Genomic DNA, 22,738 nt, shown 5'->3' on the forward strand with positions numbered 1-22,738 from the left:
CTTCCTGATTGTGCTAATAGGCCTAGTCTTTCTTAATGACTCAGTTTATTTGTTACCCCGTTGCTGCTTTATTTGTTGCGATAGCCAATGTTTCTCTACCGTCACTGCTCTGGCCCTTCTGTCAAAGCCACCACTTAGAACCCTAATAGGAATACGAGACACAAGCAGCACACCCACATCCTTCTGATAAGCCGGGGGGGGGGGGGGGGGGATGCAGAATGCAGAGGTACTCTGGTCTAAATCCGCCAGGCGCTGGCTGGAGACACATGTGTTCCTAGTTTCGAGCGACTGGGGATGCATTGTGTGTACCCAAACAGCTGAAGCAGGCCCTTGGAGAGGCAACACAGCAGCAGCTGGTGCCGCTGACGCACCGCCGATGTGCGCCTGTGACGTCAAACTCTACACACTGGCAGAGGCCTATGGTAGGCCGGGTCTATTTTGAATGTGTTTCTGGGCACTCATCACTTCATGGAGGATTGACACTTCACAACACTCGTAGTACTCCACCACATACCGCGACGGGATTGGCTGGCAGCAGTTGGCTCGTGTTTGTCAAGCGGCGTTTCCCGCTAGTGGAGTTGACGCTGAGGCATCTGACACTATTACCACTGTTGTTAATGGCTCTTTAGGAATGTATCAGCACTCCTACAGTGCCACAGTCCTCCTAAAAGGGTTGGAACCCTGGATAAATGTAATACAGACTACTACGGACTATTATACTAGTATAATAATACTATAGACATCATTAACACTACATATGTACAAATCCTATAACACCCAAGCATTATTCATAGAGATTTAATTGTCTTTGTTTTTGTTTATAGATTTAATATTGTATGTGTCTCTGTGTGTCCCTGCCAGGTAATCCCGTTCCCCATGTCCTGTGACATACGGGAAGACTGTGCCTGCCGAGACCCCAAAGCTGCAGAGAACAGGAAAGATGAGCACGTCCACTCCCTGGGGTAAAACTCCCTCCTTGCCCCCCACCTGACCCCCAAACCCTCACCCCAAAACCACCCACACCTGGACTGGGACCGAAGGCGACCCGCCGTCCCCTTCCTCCCCCTAACCTCCTCCACATGCTGCTTTACAGGAGTAGCTCTCCACCCATACTGCACCCCCCTAACAGACACCTGCCGCCGACTTCTCCACATTGGGAAAGATGAACAGACCAGACTAGATATAAGGGAAAACCCATTTCTTAAAGAAAGGAAAGAATCTGCAAAGTCACCAACCACCAAAACATCTACAGCAAGAGAAAAAAAGAAAACACAAATATATTTTTTTTTTGGTATGAACGATATATATAAAAAATGACCCCAAAACAAACCCAGACTGGATAGCATGCCTTTTGTTTAGTTTGGTGCCAGCTTCCGTGTCCATTTAATACCGTACAATCTCATATGATTCTCTTTCAGCCCCCCCCCCCCCTCCAAAAAGAAAGTGAGATACGTTATCCATATCATATGGAATCTTTTTTGGGTGGGGGTGTATGCAGAAGTTATCAATGGTGGCACTGAATGACAGACAGAAGGACTATTGCCAAAATAACAGATAGTATGAACGCACTTGACGTGCCCTCATATTGTATCGCTCCAGAGCTCGTGAGAGTGCCATTCCTGGAGATATCACAGCACAGGGATCAGGCTGACAGTTCGTGCCCTCTGCTTTCTCTTGAGGGAAATGCATTTTCTTTTTCTTCATATATCACAGGCTTAGAAGCTCTGCTCTTACACAGATGTGAAATAGGAAAGATAAGGAGTTGGTGGGGATATAGGCGGCCATATAGATAAAGAGATTCAAACCAGAGAAGTCTAACATATTACAGGAAGTGACATAACATGCAATGAAGACATATTGCAATGCAAAATAACTGTTAGTATGGCTGCTCCTGCTGCTACTACTTTTGCTGCTACTTTGCCATATGACCAACTGCATACTATTACTACCCAGTGAGGTTGGACGGAGCCAGCCCCGTCTGCCTTAATGCTTACCTCCTAACACCATGCATTAGTGGACACTTGTATCTGCATGTACAGTACACTCAACTCAAACCTAGAATAAACACTCCTACAACATTGCAAATGGTTAGTAGAGAAAAAATACAGTTGCAATAGCCCCATAATGTTGATGTCTAACCTCAGAAAACATAACACCTCACATTTCCATTTCTATTTCTTTTGGTTTATAAGGTCCAATAGGCCTAAGACTTCATAGGTTATTTGTCTATCAGAGAATATATCAGAAATGTCTCACCAAAAGCAATGTTGACTCAATACAAAAATGCAATACTTATTACTGAATTTAAAACGACTTCAAGAATGTGATTGACACTGAAAACACAGTTAGAACCTGGTGAATGTAGTCAATGTTCATTCACAACTACATCCTCAAACGGTTTCCAGCGGCATCGCATAGCCTTCAACAGTACATACACATACAAACAACATGGAGGCTTTCCTCATTTTAGTATAGACATCTGGATGTATTCGTTGTCAACAAGTAGCATTTAGAACAGCAGTAGTAGTAGTACAGTTTATGCCTAAAACACTGTTGTCTTGGCTTCTCTTGAGCCCAATGGCTTGACAGACTGCATGTGTTTAGTAGCCCAGCTTGGCCTTTTCTTACCTGCATTAGTGCTGGAGGTGCCATCCCTGGCACTAGTTGTGTGACTGTTGTACCTATCCCCCCATTAACCACACAACAACCTTTACTTCAATAGGCTCACCTTTCATAGCCCATAAACGAAATGTGCAAATACAGACACACACACACACACACACACACACACACACACACACACACACACACACACACACACACACACACACACACACACACACACACACACACACACACACACACACACACACACACACACACACACACACACACACACACATACACACACACACACACACACACACACACACACACACACACACACACACACACACACCTGTATAACTGAGTCCTCCTCATCAGCATATTGTCATGAAGACTGCTTGGCATAAGGTCCACAGGCTGCTGCTCCATGTTTCAGCCATCGCTGGGCTATCTGGTCATAAATGTATACAACCCTGTGTATTCCTCTTAGGCTGCGTTCACACAGGCAGCCCAATTCTGATCTTTTTTTCATTAATTGACCGATCACATCAGGTCTTTTCACATCAGCTCTGAAAAAGACCAATTAGTGAAGAAAATATCAGAATTGGGCTGCCTGTCTAAACGCAGCCTTAGGACTATTTTCAGTCCATGTCTCGGAAGTTCAGCGTCACAGCTTGATTGAAATTTAAAGGCATTTGTTCTCGCGTTAGCGGAGACTGCATTCACTGAAAAACGCTGCATATATCGACTCAATCGGAAATAACCTTTACATTTTTATAGCGCACAATCTGTAACGCTTAGAGCCCTTGAATAGAGCCCTAAGCTCTCTCATCCGGTATGGACCAATGGGATGGTCCCTTTGACTCCTCAACATAGGCTGCTATAAGGCATTCCAGAATATTCCCATACACCTTTCAGTTCTGACCAATCACTGGTCATCATAGATACAGACTGAGTAGAGAGATAGTAGGACAATACCACGTCACACAGTAAAGTAGGGAGACATTTCAACGTCAAATGTACAATGTAAATATGACATTTTCAGTGTAATACAGCTTTTTACGCCCGTAGAGGTGAAAAACCCCCAACAACTTTACAATTGTTCTCCTGTTAAATTTTCATTTTTATTTTTTCATTTTTCAGTTTCATTTTTACAAAATGTCGTAATATTTCATCAGTATTTGTATTATTTACCTCAGTTACTGCACTTTTAGGTTGCCTTTTAAGAAAAAAAATATATGTCAAAACGTTTAGAAGCTGCTATTGTCAGAAAGGTGATTTGAAAAAGTGTATGATGTTTTTGTCATTTGACACTCCTATGCTATTACTATTAGCTTTCCTGTGATTAGCATCGTTGTATTCCCACTCGTATCCATTATCATATGATTACGATATTATTGTATCAAGGCTATATAACCTGGGACTTGCGCCATTTTTTTTTAATGTAGGTTCAAATATAAAAAAGTCAGATGTACACGTTTTGAAATATTATACATGATATGAAAGCATTAATGTATTTTGTATTCTTCCTGGATAGGAGACAAACTTTTAATTTTTTCTCCATGGTTTGTGTAATGCACCATCTTATGTATTTGATGCAAATTGTGGCGTGGAAACCGTGGAACCATGGAGAACGGATAACTAAATGAAGAAACTACCCCAAAAAAAGGGACTCTAGAAAGTTGCAGAATTTAAAGACTTTAAAAACCTGAGTGAAGGAACTGTGGAGACTACATTCATTGTTATATAGCCTACATCAGCTTCAACAATTGTGCATTTAACACTTTATACAATATATATCCCTGGTAAAATGAACTGTGTTATGTTGATATAATCAAATGGTATGAAATAATACTCCAAATACTGCTGCTTTCATTAGAGATATTACTAGTAAGGAGAGACTAAACAGCACTACACAAAGCCAACAACCGTACTATGGATTATCATCATCTGCCAACACTCCCACAGGATTTCTAAAAAGCCATCCATAGACTAACCCAAGGGTTATCTTGCCATTGGACCCTCCCTTCCCTCACACTGGACAAACATTATAGACCTGTCATCTCTTTCACCCCCCCCCCCCCCCCCCCCCCCTTTCTCTCACTTATCTACAGCTCCTGTCTTCGACACTGTCTTGTGTCGTCATCCTCATCAATGTCATTACAAAGTCCGGAGACCAGAAACAGTGACTCTCCGAGAAAGGGATATGACAGTCTTTACAGAATGTGACTGCTTCTGTGTCAACATGTACACAGCCCATGATGTATGGTCTGGCTTTAGTCTTCTGATGAGTTCTCTGTACTGGGCAAGGTACTGTTCCAAAGCCATAAAGCCAGGATGTTATGAAATGACGTTTCAGATGTGATGTTTTGTATACGAGAATATCACCTCTCTACTGTAAGCCACCACAGGATACCTTTGCTGTACCTCATGCCTGTAATGTTTGCTGCTTCTATATGTTGGTATTTAGTGATTTTTGCGTCTCTTAGCAATGGTGTAAATAGTAGAACTATTTATTGAGAGTGTTATACTTTTTTAAGTTATATTTAATGTTCATGTAAATTATTTTTTACATTGCTCTTATAAACAGACATATTGGTTGTGAGTTAAAAACTTTTTTTTCTCTTCCTTTATTGTCATTTTATTTCTGTCACAATGTCGTTGTCACAAAGAGCTGGTCAAGGTCGCTGTCTCATTGGTCACTGGGGTAGATAGACACTACTCTCGCCGAATGAGGATTCACCACATGTTTATGCAGTGCACAAGTATAATTTTTCTTTCTTTCTATATTGCAAATCCAGAATGTTCTGTCATTTTCCACATTTTATTTTATTCGATAACTCTTCAATAGTAAACCGAGAGAACCTATATCATGTTGAAGTAGGTAGATCCATACTCAATGAACTCTGAGGAGTGTTCAGGCAGCCGGGGGTGCTCCAGGTGGGTTGATGATAAAGGGGGTAGAGGAGGGGAAGGGGTGGGATGGGTGGAGGTGGGCTGCTTTTCCTGGCGTGCCTGGGTATTTGTCCAGGTGTAAAAACTGTGTACACACAGAGCTGCCCCTGGGCCAGGACTGATGAGTCTAACTTTCTCTTGGAGGTGGCGGCTGTTCACTGCAGCACTCCCCTCCTGACACTCCGGGCCATCCGTCACTGTCAGGAAGAAGAAACGGCAGGCTGGCATAGCGGTCAGGTCGGATAGGGAATGCCTTGGAGGTGAGGTGGGCCGCATGGACGAGCAGGGAGGAGGGATAATTGGAATACTACCTAACATATGAGCCCTAGTGCAGCAGGTTGAGGAACTGCCCTGTCCTTCACTGTCAGACCAGAGGAGTAAAATAAATCAACATTTGAAATGTGTAACAGTATAACTTTAGTACGTCCCCTCGCCCCGACACGGGCGCGAACCAGGGACCCTCTGCACACATCAACAACGGTCGCCCACGAAGCATCGTTACCCATCGCTCCACAAAGGCCGCGGCCCTTGCAGAGCAAGGTGCAACCCTACTTCTAGGTTTCCGAGCAAGTGACGTAACTAATTGAAATGCTACTAGCGCGTACCCGCTAACCATTTCACATCCGTTACACTCACCCCCCTTTCAACCTCCTCCTTTTCCGCAGCAACCAGTGATCCGGGTCAACAGCATCAATGTAACAGTATAACTTTACGTCGTCCCCTCGCCCCGACCCGGGCGCGAACCAGGGACCCTCTGCACACATCAACAACGGTCGCCCACGAAGCATCGTTACCCATCGCTCCACAAAGGCCGAGGCCCTTGCAGAGCAAGGTGCAACCCTACTTCTAGGTTTCCGAGCAAGTGACGTAACTAATTGAAATGCTACTAGCGCGTACCCGCTAACTAGCTAGCCATTTCACATCCGTTACAAATGCATGGCAGAGAGTCCGTTTCAATGTCTTTACATTAGTGGTGGAAAAAGTACCCAATTGTGATACTTGAGTAAATGTAAAGATACCTTAATAGAAAATGACTCAAGTAAAAGTGAAAGTCACCCTGTAAAATACTACTTGAGTAAAAGTCTAAAAGTATTTGGTTTTAAATATACTTAAGTATCAAAAGTAAAAGTATAAATAATTTACTATTCCTTATATAAAGCAAAAAGGACAAACCATTTTCTTGTTTTTTTTAAATTTACAGATCGCCAGGAGCACACTCCAACACTCAGACATATTTACAAATTAAGCATTTGTGTTTAGGGAGTCAGATCAGAAGCCGTAGGGATGACCAGGGACGTTCTGTTGATAAGTGCGTTAATTTGACAATTTTCCTGTCCTGCTAAGCATTCAAAATGCTACAGGTACTTTAGGGTGTCAGGGAAAATATATGTAGTAAAAAGTACATTATTTTCTTTAGGAATGTAGTGAAGTAAAAGTTGTCAAAAATATTAATAGTAAAGTAAGGATACTCAAAAAATGACGTAAGTAGTACGTTAAAGTATTTTTACTTAAGTACTTTACACCACCGCTTTACATACAGTAGACATAACTTATTTTAGTCCATTATTGTGCATGGGAGGGGATTTTCACAAACACAAACTAGCTACATACCAGGCATGAGTAAACAGTTGAAATTCTGTGGTGTTAGCTAGCTTTGCTAAAAGCAGTAAACTTTACTCAAGTACCTCTCACAGGCTCCTGATTAAAGAATGGTCCACTTGTGTTTATTTCTTATTCCCATGCACAGAAATGAAAAATTAATGGTCCTTAAGTATAAAATCTAGTATATACATATTATGTGGATATTTAGTGGTATTATTGCAATGTTTCGTACCCGATTGTTCAGCATATATATTTTAAGATGTAAATAATTATATTCTATGATGATTGTATTTGCAAAACCATGTATTATCTGTTTGGGGTAGCTCTTGGATTTTTACCAGAGGCAATATAAGAAAAATACATTGTGCATTGTCTACCATCGAAGTACCACCTGAAAGTACAAACTAATACAATACCATAATGCACAACACAGGCTTTATACAAACACTGTTGTCAATTGTCTTAAAACAGTCATATACAAAATCAAACGTAATTTATTTGTTGTCAAGATGAATAAAGCGTCATGTGGTCAGTTTCTGGGTCTCGGAGCAGTCAGTTGAAAATAAATGACCAAAATGTTCCTTCTTTTTTTTGGGAGAGAAAACAAACAAAACTAGAGGAAAGCATTCATTTGAAGAGAATATAATGTTACAACACATTCTTCTTATCAGACTTGGAGGATTTTAATTAAATGATAATGCCAGAGAAGCCAGTGTTTGGAGGATATATTGGCATGGTGTTGTACCAATATATCCTCCTAACCGGCATTATCACTTTTATACAGCAGGTTACCAACATATTCAAATAATGATTGACATATTTTCATAAAAAAACTTTATTTTGATGAATTTATTCATACTATTTCATCATTCCACGAGATATAGTCCCGACACAAATCTCAGGTTACTACCCAATTCGGCTGGTCATTCGTTAGATTGGTTCGGTTGCCAGAGGCACGATCCAGTCATTAAGTCTTTTTGTTCTGTATCTGTGGACGTGACCCAGTCGTTCGTTCTAAATTTTCCATTGCCATACTGGCTGGCAACATTCATATCCCTTGCTTGCTAGCTAGCCAACTACGGCTAAATTACAGTCACGTCAAACAGTGCAGCCAAAATAACAGCGAAGTAGCTGCATTTGCGTGTGTTTAAGCTGTTTTCTAGTGACATTTATTTGGATAGATCCATAACGATGCACGATTTCGCCTGGCATCGAAAATGTGCTCTCTTGTCAGGACACTGTTGTTTGAGGAGCTAGCCAACAACACAACTAACACAATCACTTCAAACTGAAGCTGGAAAGACTGCAAACTAGCTGCATATCGTTTCGTTTTACCTGTTTTCTATTGACATTCCTTTAATATTTATATATAAAAATTATACAAGCTGATTCATGATTTCCACTGCCTGAGAAAAGCTGTCTGCCTGTCTGTCTCGTCCCGACACGTTAATTACTATGGGACAACTGGAGATCGAATTCCAATATTGAAACAATGTTGCAAATGTCGGAGATACAGACAGCAAGGTTTATACAAATCTCCGCTGTTAAAAACCAAATGCTAGTCTAAAAGAAATGGGAGATAATATCAAGATGCTTTTTGTAGTGGAGATCAAGTTTATAAATTGCCTGGCTGGGCTGATGAGACAGTGGATTGTGCAGTGAGATGGAACAGAGTAAATAAGCATTTCAACGTCATAGCTTTAGCCAGTGGTAACTTGTGGAATAGACAACGGCTGGAATGCGGTTTTAACCAATCAGCATCCTTTATTAGACCCATCCGTTGTATAACAGTGTACACCATTCCCCTTGAACTCACCCTCATGGACTGAATGGCACCAACCAAACAACACCTCACCTATCCTTCCTCCTTCCTCAATACCACAGGTATTTGCTTACTCTTTCCCACTTTTCAATGGATTTAGAACTGACTCTCGCCAACACTGTAAAGGTATCCATCAGTACCCCTCTCTCATCCATTCTGTTAGGTCCATACACAGCATGCACTTTTTCAGGAACATACAACAGATCAGACTTTTGTGTATCAGACGATATTTCCTCGTATTCTTTGTTTTTTCACAGTTGGTATTATATTTCCGGTGCTCTGGTACATGGCAAGCAGGTGTCTGATGATGCGTACTATATTTTCATGAGAATGAATCCTCATTCACGATGACTATCATGTTAATTTCCCTGTCATGTATTGTGTAGAAATAAAACACTGGTTAAGTGTTGTCCATTTGTCCTTTATGAGTTTCCAATACATTTGTAAAGAAATATCAATTTCTACATATAACCTGACATTTTCCGATACTAGGCTCACGATAACCTTGTTTAATATTATAAATGACTCTACATAGCCAATTTCCTAGAGATAATACTACAAACCTTGTATTGTATGGCCCCCTGATGTTTACCTAAACGTGCATTGAAGTGTTACGCACCTGGACATCCTCAATTTGATTTTATGGATATGAAAATGTCAAGAGCTACTATCAAAACAGTAGTAATGAATGAAGTATGAATCCAAATTTAGGGCCTTCATTCCTTGACATGTAAACCTGAGTGCTGTTCTTGGCACCCCAGTGACATTAATGGCCTAATTTGCGAGAATGAACATCAGGCTACTGATTCTTAAAGCACAGTTAATGTTGCATGAGTGGAAAGAGACTGGACCTGAGTGTAAAGGAATAGTTTGTGGCATGGAGATGGAAAAATAGAACGTTTCCCAGCACAAACACACACAGAGGGCGAGAGAAAGAGAGAGAGATTTTACCCCTTGGAAATGAATGTAAATACGAGGTCCACTAGTATAATGGGTCACTATTGACGGTAGAAAACCTCCAGTGCATGTTGTTACTTACCTACCGTAAGCAGAGTGAAGGGCTAGCTGTTGTAGGAAAGTATTCACAGTTAATCCTGAGGGACGTTACATACAAGTTCACATTTGCAGCTGTTGTATTTGAATAATTCCATGGGAGAATGCATGTGTTTTGGGTTCATTATAATCTTTCACTTTCTCTCCAGCCCAGGGACTGTAGTGTAGCATATATGGCAGATGTGAATCAATTGGTTAAAAAGAGGTCATGTCTCCTTCTTGTGGAAAATAATGCTGATGCTTGTGGTATAGTATTTAATATTTCGCATTCTTTCAAAAAAAGACAATCAAAGCCACATAATAATACATATGTTATGTACAACTTTATATTTACAATATAATAATTGACTATCACAATTGATATAACATGAAATGCAAATCAATTAAAAAACAATGAGTTGGAGATTTATGTCCATGTCCAAGGAAGGGATCCTAAAAGATCCATACAATCAAACAATCCATACATTTAGCATAAACTCTTGAAATTCTTTAAAAGATTTTCCTCTAAAAATGTTTGCTTTTCTCTTTTCTTCTCTTTTCTTTACCAGATGACCACAATAAAGGACTATTTTTAAATATGTATTTTCCCTGCGGTTTTGGAGCTCTCCACGTCTGTCAACTTGTGAGGAGATAAACAACAACAAATAAACAAAAAATGAAACATGGCTAGTTAAGGACTTTCCTAACTGCCAAGCGTTATTCACACAACGTACAATACAGCTGATAACATCACAATCCGGCTCGAAGGATTTCTCTGTAGTCTTCATTATAAACACTATGTTGTCTGCTGTAAAAAGACTATAAAGCGTTGTTAAAGTGGTGATATGCTCAAGTATTACAAATGATCAAAATAAAATTGAAATGATAATACCACTCTTAACGGTCTCCTTCCCATCGCTCCAGCCAAGAGGAGAGACATACAGGGAGTTGTTTTTCGTTTGTTTGTTTGTTTCCCTGGTAAGCTTCCAGAGCCGAAGCACCATGACAAACTGCAATATTACATTCAGTATTTTTTTCCAACCAATTTGCTTTGGGTTGAATGATAATTTACATGCTCACACTGCTCCTCCTCATTGATAGTAGTGGTCAGTAGTCACTGGCATGTACATCCAAAACGTCTTTCCTCTTCAAGCTGTTCTTAGCACTTTTTTCAAATTTCGAAAAGGATTTTTGAGGGCGTTTGACAGTAATTATTCTAACAATGTCCAGTGGGGTTGAGGTTTCAGGGCTCTCCTGGTTTGGAAAAACACCAGTCAGTGGAGAGACCAGAAGCAAGGAGGAGGAGGCTACTGTGGTGTCGTCTCGCGGCCTGTCTCATCGGAGCTTGGCATTGCCGTATGTGTTGCGCTGTACTGAGATCAGTTTCTCCATGCAGGCAGTGCGTGTCTCTTGCAGGGAGCCATGCCACACACTGCTAGGGGGCTGAACCTCCTCGCTGCGACAGAACATGTAGGCCATGGTGTCGGTGCGGCTCTGGATGTAGGCGCTGTGGAGCAGGGCACGGCAGTACCGGCTGATCCTCTCCACCCTGCGCAGGATCAGGTGGGCTTTTCTAGGGGGGGGGGACGCATAACAGTCATCATTAGTATTAAAAAACAATTTTTTTTGTCATCATTTTTTTTCTTCATGGTGATATAAATACCGGTAGCAATTCATACTTTACAGCTCGGTAATAACAGGGTAACCAGAGGATTGCCGTTTCGAATCCCCGAGCTGGTTGGGGGGAAATTTACAGGGAGTGAGCCGCAACTGGAGGCTTCAACATCCTATATACTATCGACTGCCGTTTTGCCCTTAAACAAGGCCATATTTGCTCCAGTGGCACTGCTATGGCAGCCTGTGATGTGTGTGTGTTTTTTGTCAGGTTGGGTACTGCAGCAGCAATAATTAAAGAATATCTGTGCAAATGGACCAATAAGTCACGTATTGTATCGTAGTGTATATAATTATGCCACACCCCGTGCCCCCATCATCACCACCACTACCAACATCATCATCATCATCCTCCTCCTCCTCATCATCATCACCGCCACCACTGCAGGAACTTGGCAAACTACTATACCTGCACATTAACTTGTAACTATTATTTTCTCAAATACGTCTTCAACAGCAGTCTAGAAAACAAACAGGTTCATTCATGTGTATCTGCAGTGTGGGGTAGTTGCAGAGCAGGTTTGATTGAATTCCAGACTAGAGTAGAGAGGAGGTCTGTCTCTAGTCTGTGTTGGCAGCCTGCTCATGTTCCTGGCGAGAGGAGGGTATGTTAGAGGCCAGCTCAAGGTAGACAGGACAGGCAGACAAACTGCTGTAAGCGTGCACGCACACACACACAGGCAGCGGAAATGAACACACACACTTGGATTCATTCCCTTACAGTACTTGACATTCTCACATACTTCATTCTCAGCAGTTAAGATTAAGCTCTTCTGTGTGACGTGTTGTTAGGTTGATATGAACAGATACAAATACCAAAAATAGATAGCTTTGAGGAGGAGGCATATTCCATTTGTTTGGAGAAGTGGGTGTCTGTTAAGCATCAGCATCAGTCTTTGGTTAAGCTAGGAGCACAGACAACCTTTTCACTTGCTTGTTAGAAAAAGGGCAACCTTTTTTCCTTCTTTCTCTCTTCAAATTCCACTGCCTACAACAACATAACATCAAACATATGAGAAAGTGGGCCTCGTGCAAGAGGGTGAATTGAGGACTGGTGGTTAAGAATGCCTACATATTCATCAAGAGAGGTTCATATTGGAGATCATAACTCACAAAGTCCTAAAGCTACAGTACCAGAGAGGCAGCTCTTTCTGTTTTCTTCCAGCTGTATTCATTTATCTTATCAGGATGGTGAAAGATGATCATACAATTGTGAATAAAACCCCATTTGTTCATCCAATAAATAAAACAGAGTAACGTAAGCCAGTAGCACCTTTCCAAGAGAATAAAACCCTCAAGACTTGTGCGAAACTGTTGCTACAGCAGAAATGACTGAATATGAATACATACAGATGTAGGGTCTTAATTTGATCACCCTGTTACAGGAGAACTATCCTGCAATGCAGGAAATGTAAAACTTGCAGTGTATTTGAGGTTTATAAAGGCTTCTGAAGTTTGTAATTTCTACTTTGAAATTGTCATACTTGATTTTCCCTTACGAAAAATGTATCAACATCCAGAAAAATGTCCATTAATTATAATACACATAATAATTTATATTTCCCCTTGCTGCAGGATTATTTTCCTGCTGTAGCAAACTGGCTCAAATTAAGATCATACATCTGCATGGAAACCAAATAAGAAAAACAACCTACATAAAGACACAATAACATTGAGCACAATTTAAAATAATGCATCGATATAAACACACTGTACAGTACATGCACAGTATGGCGAGAGCAAGAAATATGTGCGGTGGAGCTGTGACAATGCTAGCGGTCGGTGGCTGGGTCTCAGTGTAGTCTCAGTGTAGCTCCGTCGGTCTCCCAGATTTCCTGACATAGTGAGTAAATGCTGAGTGGTCACATTTCAGTTGGCCATACTGTTACCTTTTAAAAGGCACCACCGATAGAGCCAGCTCGTATATTAACCCAACAAGGCCCTGCCCTGCCAATTTCAGGCAGTAAATAACCCTACACTGTCAGTCATCCAAATGCCTTCTTCAGGAGTACAACATACCCCCTACTCTCCCCCTCGGTCCCCGCAAACGCCACCTTCAATTTCCAAATCACAGAAGAAAGAAAAAACATAATCTTCCTTTAAGACAAACTTTTTCCAAATGTATGATATTATTTATGGCTGCCGGAGAGCGCTTCCAGGCAATGGGTGTGGACAAAACAAAACACAGGGCCTGAAACTTTAAACCTAATGTTGCCATCATCGCAAAACTATTGACCTGCTGGAGTTCTAACCTGGTGTCTGTCCAAATATTTTCTTTTTTCCGGCCGGTAGTCTAAGTTTCTCCATCTCCATATCATGCTAATGTCCCCTGTGTCTATTCACATAAAATTGCTTTGTCCGGGGTGGTCTGTTTCGGGGGGCAGACCGAGGCAGGGTTCAGCAGGAAATCTTTATGAGAATGAGGAGGAAATGGACTTGAAAGTTTAGTTAGTGTTCGTTGACTGTCAAATGTAGTGTTTGGCTTGGCGTAAGAGCGGTGTTTGGCATAGGGTATGTAATTCGAAACAAGTATGTAACCTCATAGTCAAAGCTGACCTTACCAATTCACTTCCCCAAATAAACACTTAAAAAAGGCTGATTGCACAAATCGGCTTCTGCTTACAGAAGGCATGCAAAGACAGGAAAACCCAAATACCCTAATCTTCAAAAGTCATTGGGGACATCTATGCCTTCGTTATGTAAGAGTTAAATAACTGTTACTGACACTAGTTATCAAACAAATCAACACATACACAGACCACATACTGTACATAAAAGTGTTTATGGATTTGTACATTCAAAAGTTATTTTAGCATTTTATGTTATATTGAAAAAATGCTGTACCAGGACATTAAATTGGTAGAGAGAAAAGGATATACCATTTGTACGTGTCTGTAGTACCCTTCAGTTCAAAGTGCCAACCACTCAAGATGACTACGACACATGCATTCTCTACATCTGTCTATATTTATTTTTTATTTTATTTAACCTTTATTTAACTAGGCAAGTCAGTTAAGAACAAATTCTTATTTACAATGACGGCCTACCAAAAGGCAAAAAGCCTCCTGCGGGGACTGAGGCCTGGGATTAAAATAAATACAATATAAATATAGAACAAAACACACATCACGACAAGAGAGACAACACAACACTACATAAAGAGAGACCTAAGACAACAAAATAGCAAGGTTAGAAACACATTAAAACACACCATGGTAGCAACACAACATAACAAAAACATGGTAGCAACACAACATGGTAGCAGCACAAAACATGGTACAAACATTATTGGGCACAGTCAACAGAACAAAGGTCAAGAAGGTAGAGATAACAATACATCACACAAAGCAGCCACAAGTGTCAGTAAGAGTGTCCATGATTGAGTATTTGAATGAAGCGATGGAGATAAAACTGTCCAGTTTGATAACCCTCATCTCTATTTTAGCCCTGCCAGTGAACAGTGATAAGGTAAGGCTGGAAGACCACCATAATGGATAACTGCAGCGAGTGGAGGTCTGGGTATGTGTGTGCTTGCGTGCACACACATGCCTGGTATGACATGAATGCCATTAGTTCGGTGATACCCTGGATCCCCAGGCAGTCCCAGTAGATAACGCCTGGTCTTGAGTGCTATCATCTAAAATAGAGAGCGAGCCAGACACTACCAGCCCAATGTGTATTGAACCCCATTTAACCCCCATAAACAACAGATAGCAAATACATTACACTGTCCATTCTGAGGACACACATCAAGTCGTAAACGCATCTCATAAATCTTACGCAAATCTCACATCAATCACTGTATAATCTTAAAAGGATTTATGTGAAATCTGATTGATGTGAATGTCAGAAGTGAATGTCATGTGTACATAACCCAACAAGCCCTGCCCTGCCAATTTCAGGGAGTAAATAACATTCCATTGTCAGTCATCCAAATGCCTTGGAATCAGCCCTCATACTATATATTTTCCCTGGTCTTTTCAGGTCAACTAAGCATTTGTATGCTCATTAATCACATGATTCAAAAGTTTAAGCTTTTATTGAAGTTAGGGACCCTGAGGGTTGACTCCAAACTAAACAGTAAGCAATCAGTTGACTGGCTAATCACGAGAAATACAGGCTTCTCAATTGGTTGATTGGGTAATCATTCACAGGAACAAACAGCTTCTCATTGGCTCCAGGAGACCACTGCAAACTCTTTGAAAACACTTGTAGAAAACAAACCCGCAAATACCACAGTGTAGGTTGGATTGAAAGGAGCCCTTGTGTTCAGTCTAATCCTCCAGCTCTGTGTGGGTAAAGAGTCTAGTCCTAGCCCGGGGAAACGGAGCAATGCTTTCCTGACGTGGTTATGAAATCATTCCTGAGTTTACTGGGGGCCTCATGCCTTTACAAGTAACCAGAGAAGTTGGTTTTATGAATGAGTATTCCACACTATACACAAACAGTGCAGTCCCTATTAACCGCAACACTCGTGAAATGCCAACACCGGACCAGTCCCATTCCATGTACCCAAGACCATTTGCTACGCCCTAGGCTCCCTTGTAATAGCAAGGCTGTAATTTGTAGATTTATCACTTTAGTCCAGTCACCAATTGGGTCCCCAATCTGATAAAAAGGTAAATGAGAGGAAATAAAAACATCTGATGAACTTGAGTAAATTAAAATGAAAATATATGCCTGTGCCGTGTGGATTCTTTGGTACTCCAATGGAACAAACCTGTTCATGATTGGTTTTATGGGCCAGGATTTGCAGTGAAAGCCTAAACCAATATTTTGCTGTTCAAAAATACTGCTGACCAAGGTGTTTGTGTGTGCATGTGGTTTGCACGTGTGTGTGTGTGTGTGTGTCTACAGGTGTGATCCACCTTTTTGAAGATGGATGAAGAAACAATGGAGCTCCAGCAACAGATATTCAACTTATTGACTGGATATATGAGACTTCTGTAAAAACAACCTCATGTTACAGTGTTGGAAGGCAGCCATTCTGAAATCCACTGGAATGGAAAGATTCAACATTTCAGAAAACTGAAGATGACGGGGAAAAAGATAATGATGTTTTTGGCAAAGGCTGCCAAGAACCCTAAGACATTCTTGAGAATGTTGTGATTATTGCCTTTTTACTTCATGATCATAACCAATGAAGTTCTGCTAGCTCAAATAGTTCAACTTAGACCAGTAACAGACCAGCCAATGGGAGAATCTGTTACTAATTAAATATTTTACCTGATCCACAATAAGGAACCTTTGGACACAGAAAACAACATGTCACCGTTTTCTCAGATACTTCCCACACAGACAGTGGAAGATGACATTTGAAGTGACACTGATGCCAAGCAAACAGTGACACCAGATGTTGTGGGGACACCAGAATCACAGTGACACCTGAGACGTGTCCAAGCCTCCAAGCCTTTCCGACCCTCACCTGGGTCCCAGCTCATCTTCGCTCCGCCAGACGAAGTCTCCAAACTTCTCGTAGTGGGAGTTGTAGTGGTGCTGCACCCTGTAAAGCAGCGGAGGGGGAATCTCCATCAGAGTGTTGTAGGCCGTCTGCTGCTCCTTGCCGCTGGTGTAGCCGTTGTACAGGTTATACACCTTGTCTGCTATCTCTGACACAGGAGGAGGTGGAAGAGGGGAGAAGACATTTAGAAGACACTCATTTAAAAGACACAAGTGAACTTGTGATAAGGATCTCATATTAAGGTGGCCAAGATCACCATCACAAGTAAATCCTAGGTGCTGGTGAAAACCTTGGTGCAATTTATTTTTAATGTATGCCAACAACGGGGGCTCCCATAGGATGGTGCTCAATTGGCCCAGCGTCGTCCGGGTTTGGTCAGGGTAGGTCGTCATTGTAAAAAAAGAAAAATCTTCTTAACTAACTTGCCAACTTAAATAACATTTACATTTAAATAAATGTAAAAAGATTTTAAAAAGTGATATTGTCTATTGGAGAGAGATAGGGATGGATGGCGAGGGGCTAAATGGGGGGGTTAGAGAGAAGGGGAAAGGACAATGTGTAAAGGATGAATGGAAAGGTTTTGGGATGGACAGAATATAGGAAGAGAAAATTAAGTGTGAAAGGGGAGTGTGAGAAGGAGTACCTTCTGCTCTGCTATCGTCTACCATGGGACAAGAAGTCCGCACTGAGACGAAGCTAGACTCTGAATGACTCCCTCGACTGTCCACAGCATATAGAGTGAACCTGAGAGAGAGAGAATTAACAAAGAACATAAATAATATTAGAGCTTACATCTTAAATCTGTCTACAACAATTAACAACCTTTTTTAAACCACATTCATATGTACCCTTACCGTATCAGGGAAAGAAACAGGCCTCTTTTGACACCGGAAAAAAACTATGTTGCTTCAGCCATCCCATCCCAACCTTCATTTCAAAGCTATATGTACAGAGTTTACCCAGTGTACCCGGCTCCTACACTTTGCACAGCATTTCTATAAGCCAATGTTGACAGCCACTGAACTCTCTTTTGAAAAAAGCCACAACTCAGAGCCGGGTCAGGACCCAGGACTCAGGAGCGGGTGAGGATTCCAGAAGAACGATTACGTCAGTCAGTGGCCCTGCCTGGTACGTGAAGCTACAGCAGAGGACAGACCAGCCGGTTGGCAGCAACGGCCATTACACCTAATAACTCCCTTAAATGGAACTCCCACTTCCTCTGAAGACGAAGTTCCTGCTCACATATTAAGGCCTCAGAGTACCTAGAGTTCCCCAGGACCTCCCAGTGGCAGTGGCTAGTACAGTACACTGTAGTGTGGGGGAAAGACAGCCATGTTGTTCCCTGATGACATGGGGTGCTGCTAGATCATTAGAGAGATGGTCTCCTGCGAAGCGCTATACTGTAGGTAGTCCCGTCTGTCTCATATAAGTAGCTTTTAGAGACATGATGGCTGTTTATGAGACATGAACTACCAACGTGCATACATGGATATGTGCATGTAAGGATGCTGGGATGTCCAGCCAGAGCTGATTGAACAATCCCAAATTAAAAATACATACATGTAAATTAATATTGTTCATCATCCAAAACAACAAATACACTATATATACAAAAGTATGTGGACACCCCTTCAAATTAGTGGATTTGGCTATTACAGCCACACCCATTGCTGACAGGTGTATAAAATCGAACACACAGCTATGCAATCTCCTTAGAATGGCCTTACTGAAGAGCTCAGTGACTTTCAACATGGTACCGTCATAGGATGCCACCTTTCCAAAAAGTCAGTTCGTCAAATTTCTGCCCTGCTAGAGCTGCCTTGGTCAACTGTAAGTGCTGTTATTGTGAAGCGGAAACATCTAGGAGCAACAACGGCTAAGCTGCGAAGTGGTAGGCCACACATGCACACAGAATGGGACCACCGAGTGCTGTAGCGCGAAGTGAGTAAAAATCATCTGTCCTCGGTTGCAACACTCACAACTCTAACTGCCTCTAGAAGCAATGTCAGCACAAGAACTGTTCATCGGGAGCTTCATGAAATGGGTTTCCATGACCGAGCAGCCGCACACAAGCCCAAGATCACCATGCATAATGCCAATTGTCGGCTGGAGTGATGGAAACGCATTCTCTGGAGTGATGAATCACGCTTCACCATCTGGCAGTTCGACGGACGAATCTGGCTTTGGCGGATGACATGAGAACACTACTTGCCCTAATGCATAGTGCAAACTGTAAAGTTTGGTGGAGGAGGAATAATGGTCTGGGGTTGTTTTTCATGGTTCGGGCTAGGCCCCTTAGTTCCAGTGAAGGGAAATCTTAATGGTGCAGCTGATGATTCTGTGCTTCCAAATTTGTGGCAACACTTTGTGGAAGGCCCTATCCTGTTTCAGCATGACAATGCCCCGGTGCACAAAGCGAGGTCCATACAGAAATGATTTGTCGATATTGATGTGGAAGAACTTGACTGGCCTGCACAGAGTTCTGACCTCAATCCCATCGAACACCTTTGGGAAGAATTGGAACACCGATTGCGAGCCAGGCCTAATTGCCCAACATCAGTGCCCGACCGCACTAATGTTCTTGTGGCTGAATGGAAGCAAGTCCTCGCAGCAATGTTCCAACATCTAGTGGAAAACCTTCCCAGAAGAGTGGAGGCTGTTATAGCAGCAAAGGGGGGACCAACTCCATATTAATACCCATGATTTTGGAATGAGATGTTCGACAAGCAGGTGTCCACATACTTTTGGTCATGTAGCCTATCATCCATTTTTCTTCAACTGTTTCACAATGCTATTTCACTGGCAGAGCCCCATTTTAATGTCTTGCTTTCTGTAAGTCTGCCTTTTGTTTGAAGAGCCTGTGTTTTAATACCACCAACTGATAGTTTTGTTTGTAATACAGCCTGTTAAGACATTGTTCGCATAGTTTGTCCGAACTTGTTATTCATCTAGAGAGATGTGTGGTATATTGGTATTCCCAAGAACCTCACAGAAGACGAGGGGCCAGAGTCCGTCCGAAGTTCGCTGCAGAACCTCTGCCCAGCAAAACAACACCGCATATAACAATCACATTGTTTAAATGATGTGGTCACGTCACTGGCCAGTGAATGGGGGGGGGGGGGGGGGGGGGGGGAGGGTGTATTTATCATGCAATTTGTAAAGTTTAGTTTAGGACCCCGGACTCAGCTTGCCAGCGCGTTGCTGTTTTTGGTTGTTTAAGTGGTTGGCATCGAAGACAGGTACTTTGCTCCGCAGGCTAATCACAGTACTATTATGTTAAAAAAAAATAAGCCTCTCAAAGACCAACAGTGGGACAAAAGCTCTCATTATTATAGTGAAAGGAGACTACAACAGAAACTTTCTCTAGCCTTTGTTTTTTCCCCCCAAAGATGACCACAAAAGGTATTTTGGCTGCTTTCTTCCCCGCAGTGTTGTTAACACTACTGTCAGGCATACAAAGCCTGTTGATGAGACTCCCATCCAAGATCAAAGATGGCCGATCAGATGCGCTAGCTGGGTCTGGATGACTGGGCCTGTTACCCACAGTGCAGCTGAGTGGAGTGTGAGTGGATAGACTGGGAGTCTGTGGTGGCAGGCTTCACCACTGGCATCGATAAGGATCGCCTAGGAGAACAAAGAGAGCTCCGTGGTCTGGCTTGCCACGAGCATTTCAAAACAGAGGGTAACATACTGGCAACATACACCCAACCCTCCACACAATCCCTCTCTCTCTCTCTTACTCTCTCCGTCCATCCATCTCTCACACCATCTATTTTGTATTTATTATGGATCCCCATTAGCTGCTGCCTTGGCAGCAGCTAATCTTCCTGGGGTCCAGCAAAATTAAGGCAGTTATACTATTTTAAAAACATTACAATACATTCACAACACGCTGTGTGCCCTCAGGCCCCTACTTATCTACAATACAAAATCCATGTGTACGTGTGTGTCTGTGCCTATATTTGTGTGGCTTCACAGTCCCCGCTGTTCCATAAGGTGTATTTTTATCTGTTTTTTAATGGAAGCCTTTCCAACATAATCCAGGTAGAATCAGGAATTCCCCAGGGCAGCTGTTTAGGCCCCTCACTTTTTTCAATCTTTACTAATAACATGCCATTGGCTTTGAGTAAAGCCAGTGTGTCTATGTATGTGGATGACTCAACACTATACACATCAGCTACTACAGCAACTGAAATGACTGCAACACTTAACAAAGAGCTGCAGTTAGTGGCAAGGAATAATTTACTCCTAAATATTTCTAAAACTAAAAGCATTGTATTTGGGATAAGTCATTAACTAAACCCTAAACCTTAATAAATCTTGTAATAAATAATGTGGAAATTGAGCAAGTTGAGGTGACTAAACTGCTTGGAGTAACCCTGGATTGTAAACTGTCATGGTCAAACCATATTGATACAGTAGCTAAAATGGGGAGAAGTCTGTCCATAATAAAGCGATGCTCTACCCTCTACCTTCAAATTTTACTGCTTGCATCAATTACTTGATGTGGAATAGAGTTCCATGTAGTCATGGCTCTATGTAGTACAGTGCGCCTCCCATAGTCTGTTCTGGACTTAGGGACTGTGAAGAGACCTCTGGTGGCATGTCTTGTGGTGTATGCATGGGTGCACTCAGCATGTAAATACCTATCATAAATACAAGTAGTGATGAAGTCAATCTCTCCTCCACTTTGAGCCATGAGAGATTGACATGCATATTATTAATGTTAGCTCTCTGTGTACATCCAAGGGCCAGCCGTGCTGCCCTGTTCTGAGCCAATTGCAATTTTTCTAAGTCCATTTTTGTGGCACCTGACCACACGACTGAACTGTAGTCCAGGTACGACAAAACTAGGGCCTGCCTACTTTATAGTGCTGCTTCTTCAGGATCGGTGGGTCCCCTGCGGGACGGTTGAGCTAATGTAGGCTAATGCGATTAGCATGAGGTTGTAAGTAACAAGAACACTTCCCAGGACATAAACATATCTGATATTGGCAGAAAGCTTAAATTCTTGTTAATCTAATTGCACTGTCCAATTTACAGTTGCTATTACAGTGAAATAATACCATGTTATTGTTTGAGGAGAATGCACAGTTTTGAACATGAAAAATTATTAATAAACAAATTAGGCACATTTGGGCAGTCTTGACACAACATTTTGAACAGAAATGCAATGGTTCATTGGATCAGTCAAAAACGTTGCACATAGACTGCTGCCATCTAGTGGCCAAAATCAAAATTCCACTTGGGCTGGAATAATACAATATGGCCTTTCTCTTGTATTTCAAAGATGATGGTACAAAAAATAAAAAAATAAAAAAACAGAAGGAATTCAAAATTACAATTCAATTCTTTCATAATTTGGTCAGATATACTTGGATGTGTAGTGTCAGCGCTTGTTGATGGCATGTCATGCCTAAGTTTGCTAATCTTGCCAATGAAAAAAATAATTCAAGTAATTGGCAATATCAGTCGGTTTCATGATGAATGAGCCATCTGATTCAAATGGGGAGACGAACGATGGAGCTGAGTAAGTATTTTTCCCCAAAATGTCATTTAAGGCGCTCCAAAGCTATTTACTATCA

The 22,738-nt window shown here is 41.8% G+C and overlaps 2 protein-coding genes across 2 annotated transcripts in view; one reads left to right on the forward strand and one right to left on the reverse strand.

Annotated features, from left to right (window-relative positions):
• Positions 1-966, forward strand: part of pappaa (pregnancy-associated plasma protein A, pappalysin 1a) — a 133,643-nt gene extending 132,677 nt beyond the window's left edge. Inside the window, exon 22 of the mRNA XM_038965573.1 lies at positions 862-966. Within this exon, the coding sequence (XP_038821501.1) occupies positions 862-966 (105 nt within the window). The remainder of the gene's footprint in view (positions 1-861) is intronic.
• A 10,387-nt stretch (positions 967-11,353) lies between these two features.
• The window catches only part of LOC120020998 (astrotactin-2-like), a 521,153-nt gene continuing 509,768 nt past the window's right edge, over positions 11,354-22,738 (reverse strand). The window contains exons 23-25 of the mRNA XM_038964662.1: positions 17,797-17,897; positions 17,118-17,301; positions 11,354-11,591 (exon numbers count right to left, since the gene is read on the reverse strand). Coding sequence (XP_038820590.1) covers positions 11,354-11,591; positions 17,118-17,301; positions 17,797-17,897 — 523 coding nt within the window. The remainder of the gene's footprint in view (positions 11,592-17,117; positions 17,302-17,796; positions 17,898-22,738) is intronic.

Source organism: Salvelinus namaycush, chromosome 26, assembly GCF_016432855.1.
Source record: "Salvelinus namaycush isolate Seneca chromosome 26, SaNama_1.0, whole genome shotgun sequence".
NCBI lineage: Eukaryota > Metazoa > Chordata > Actinopteri > Salmoniformes > Salmonidae > Salvelinus > Salvelinus namaycush.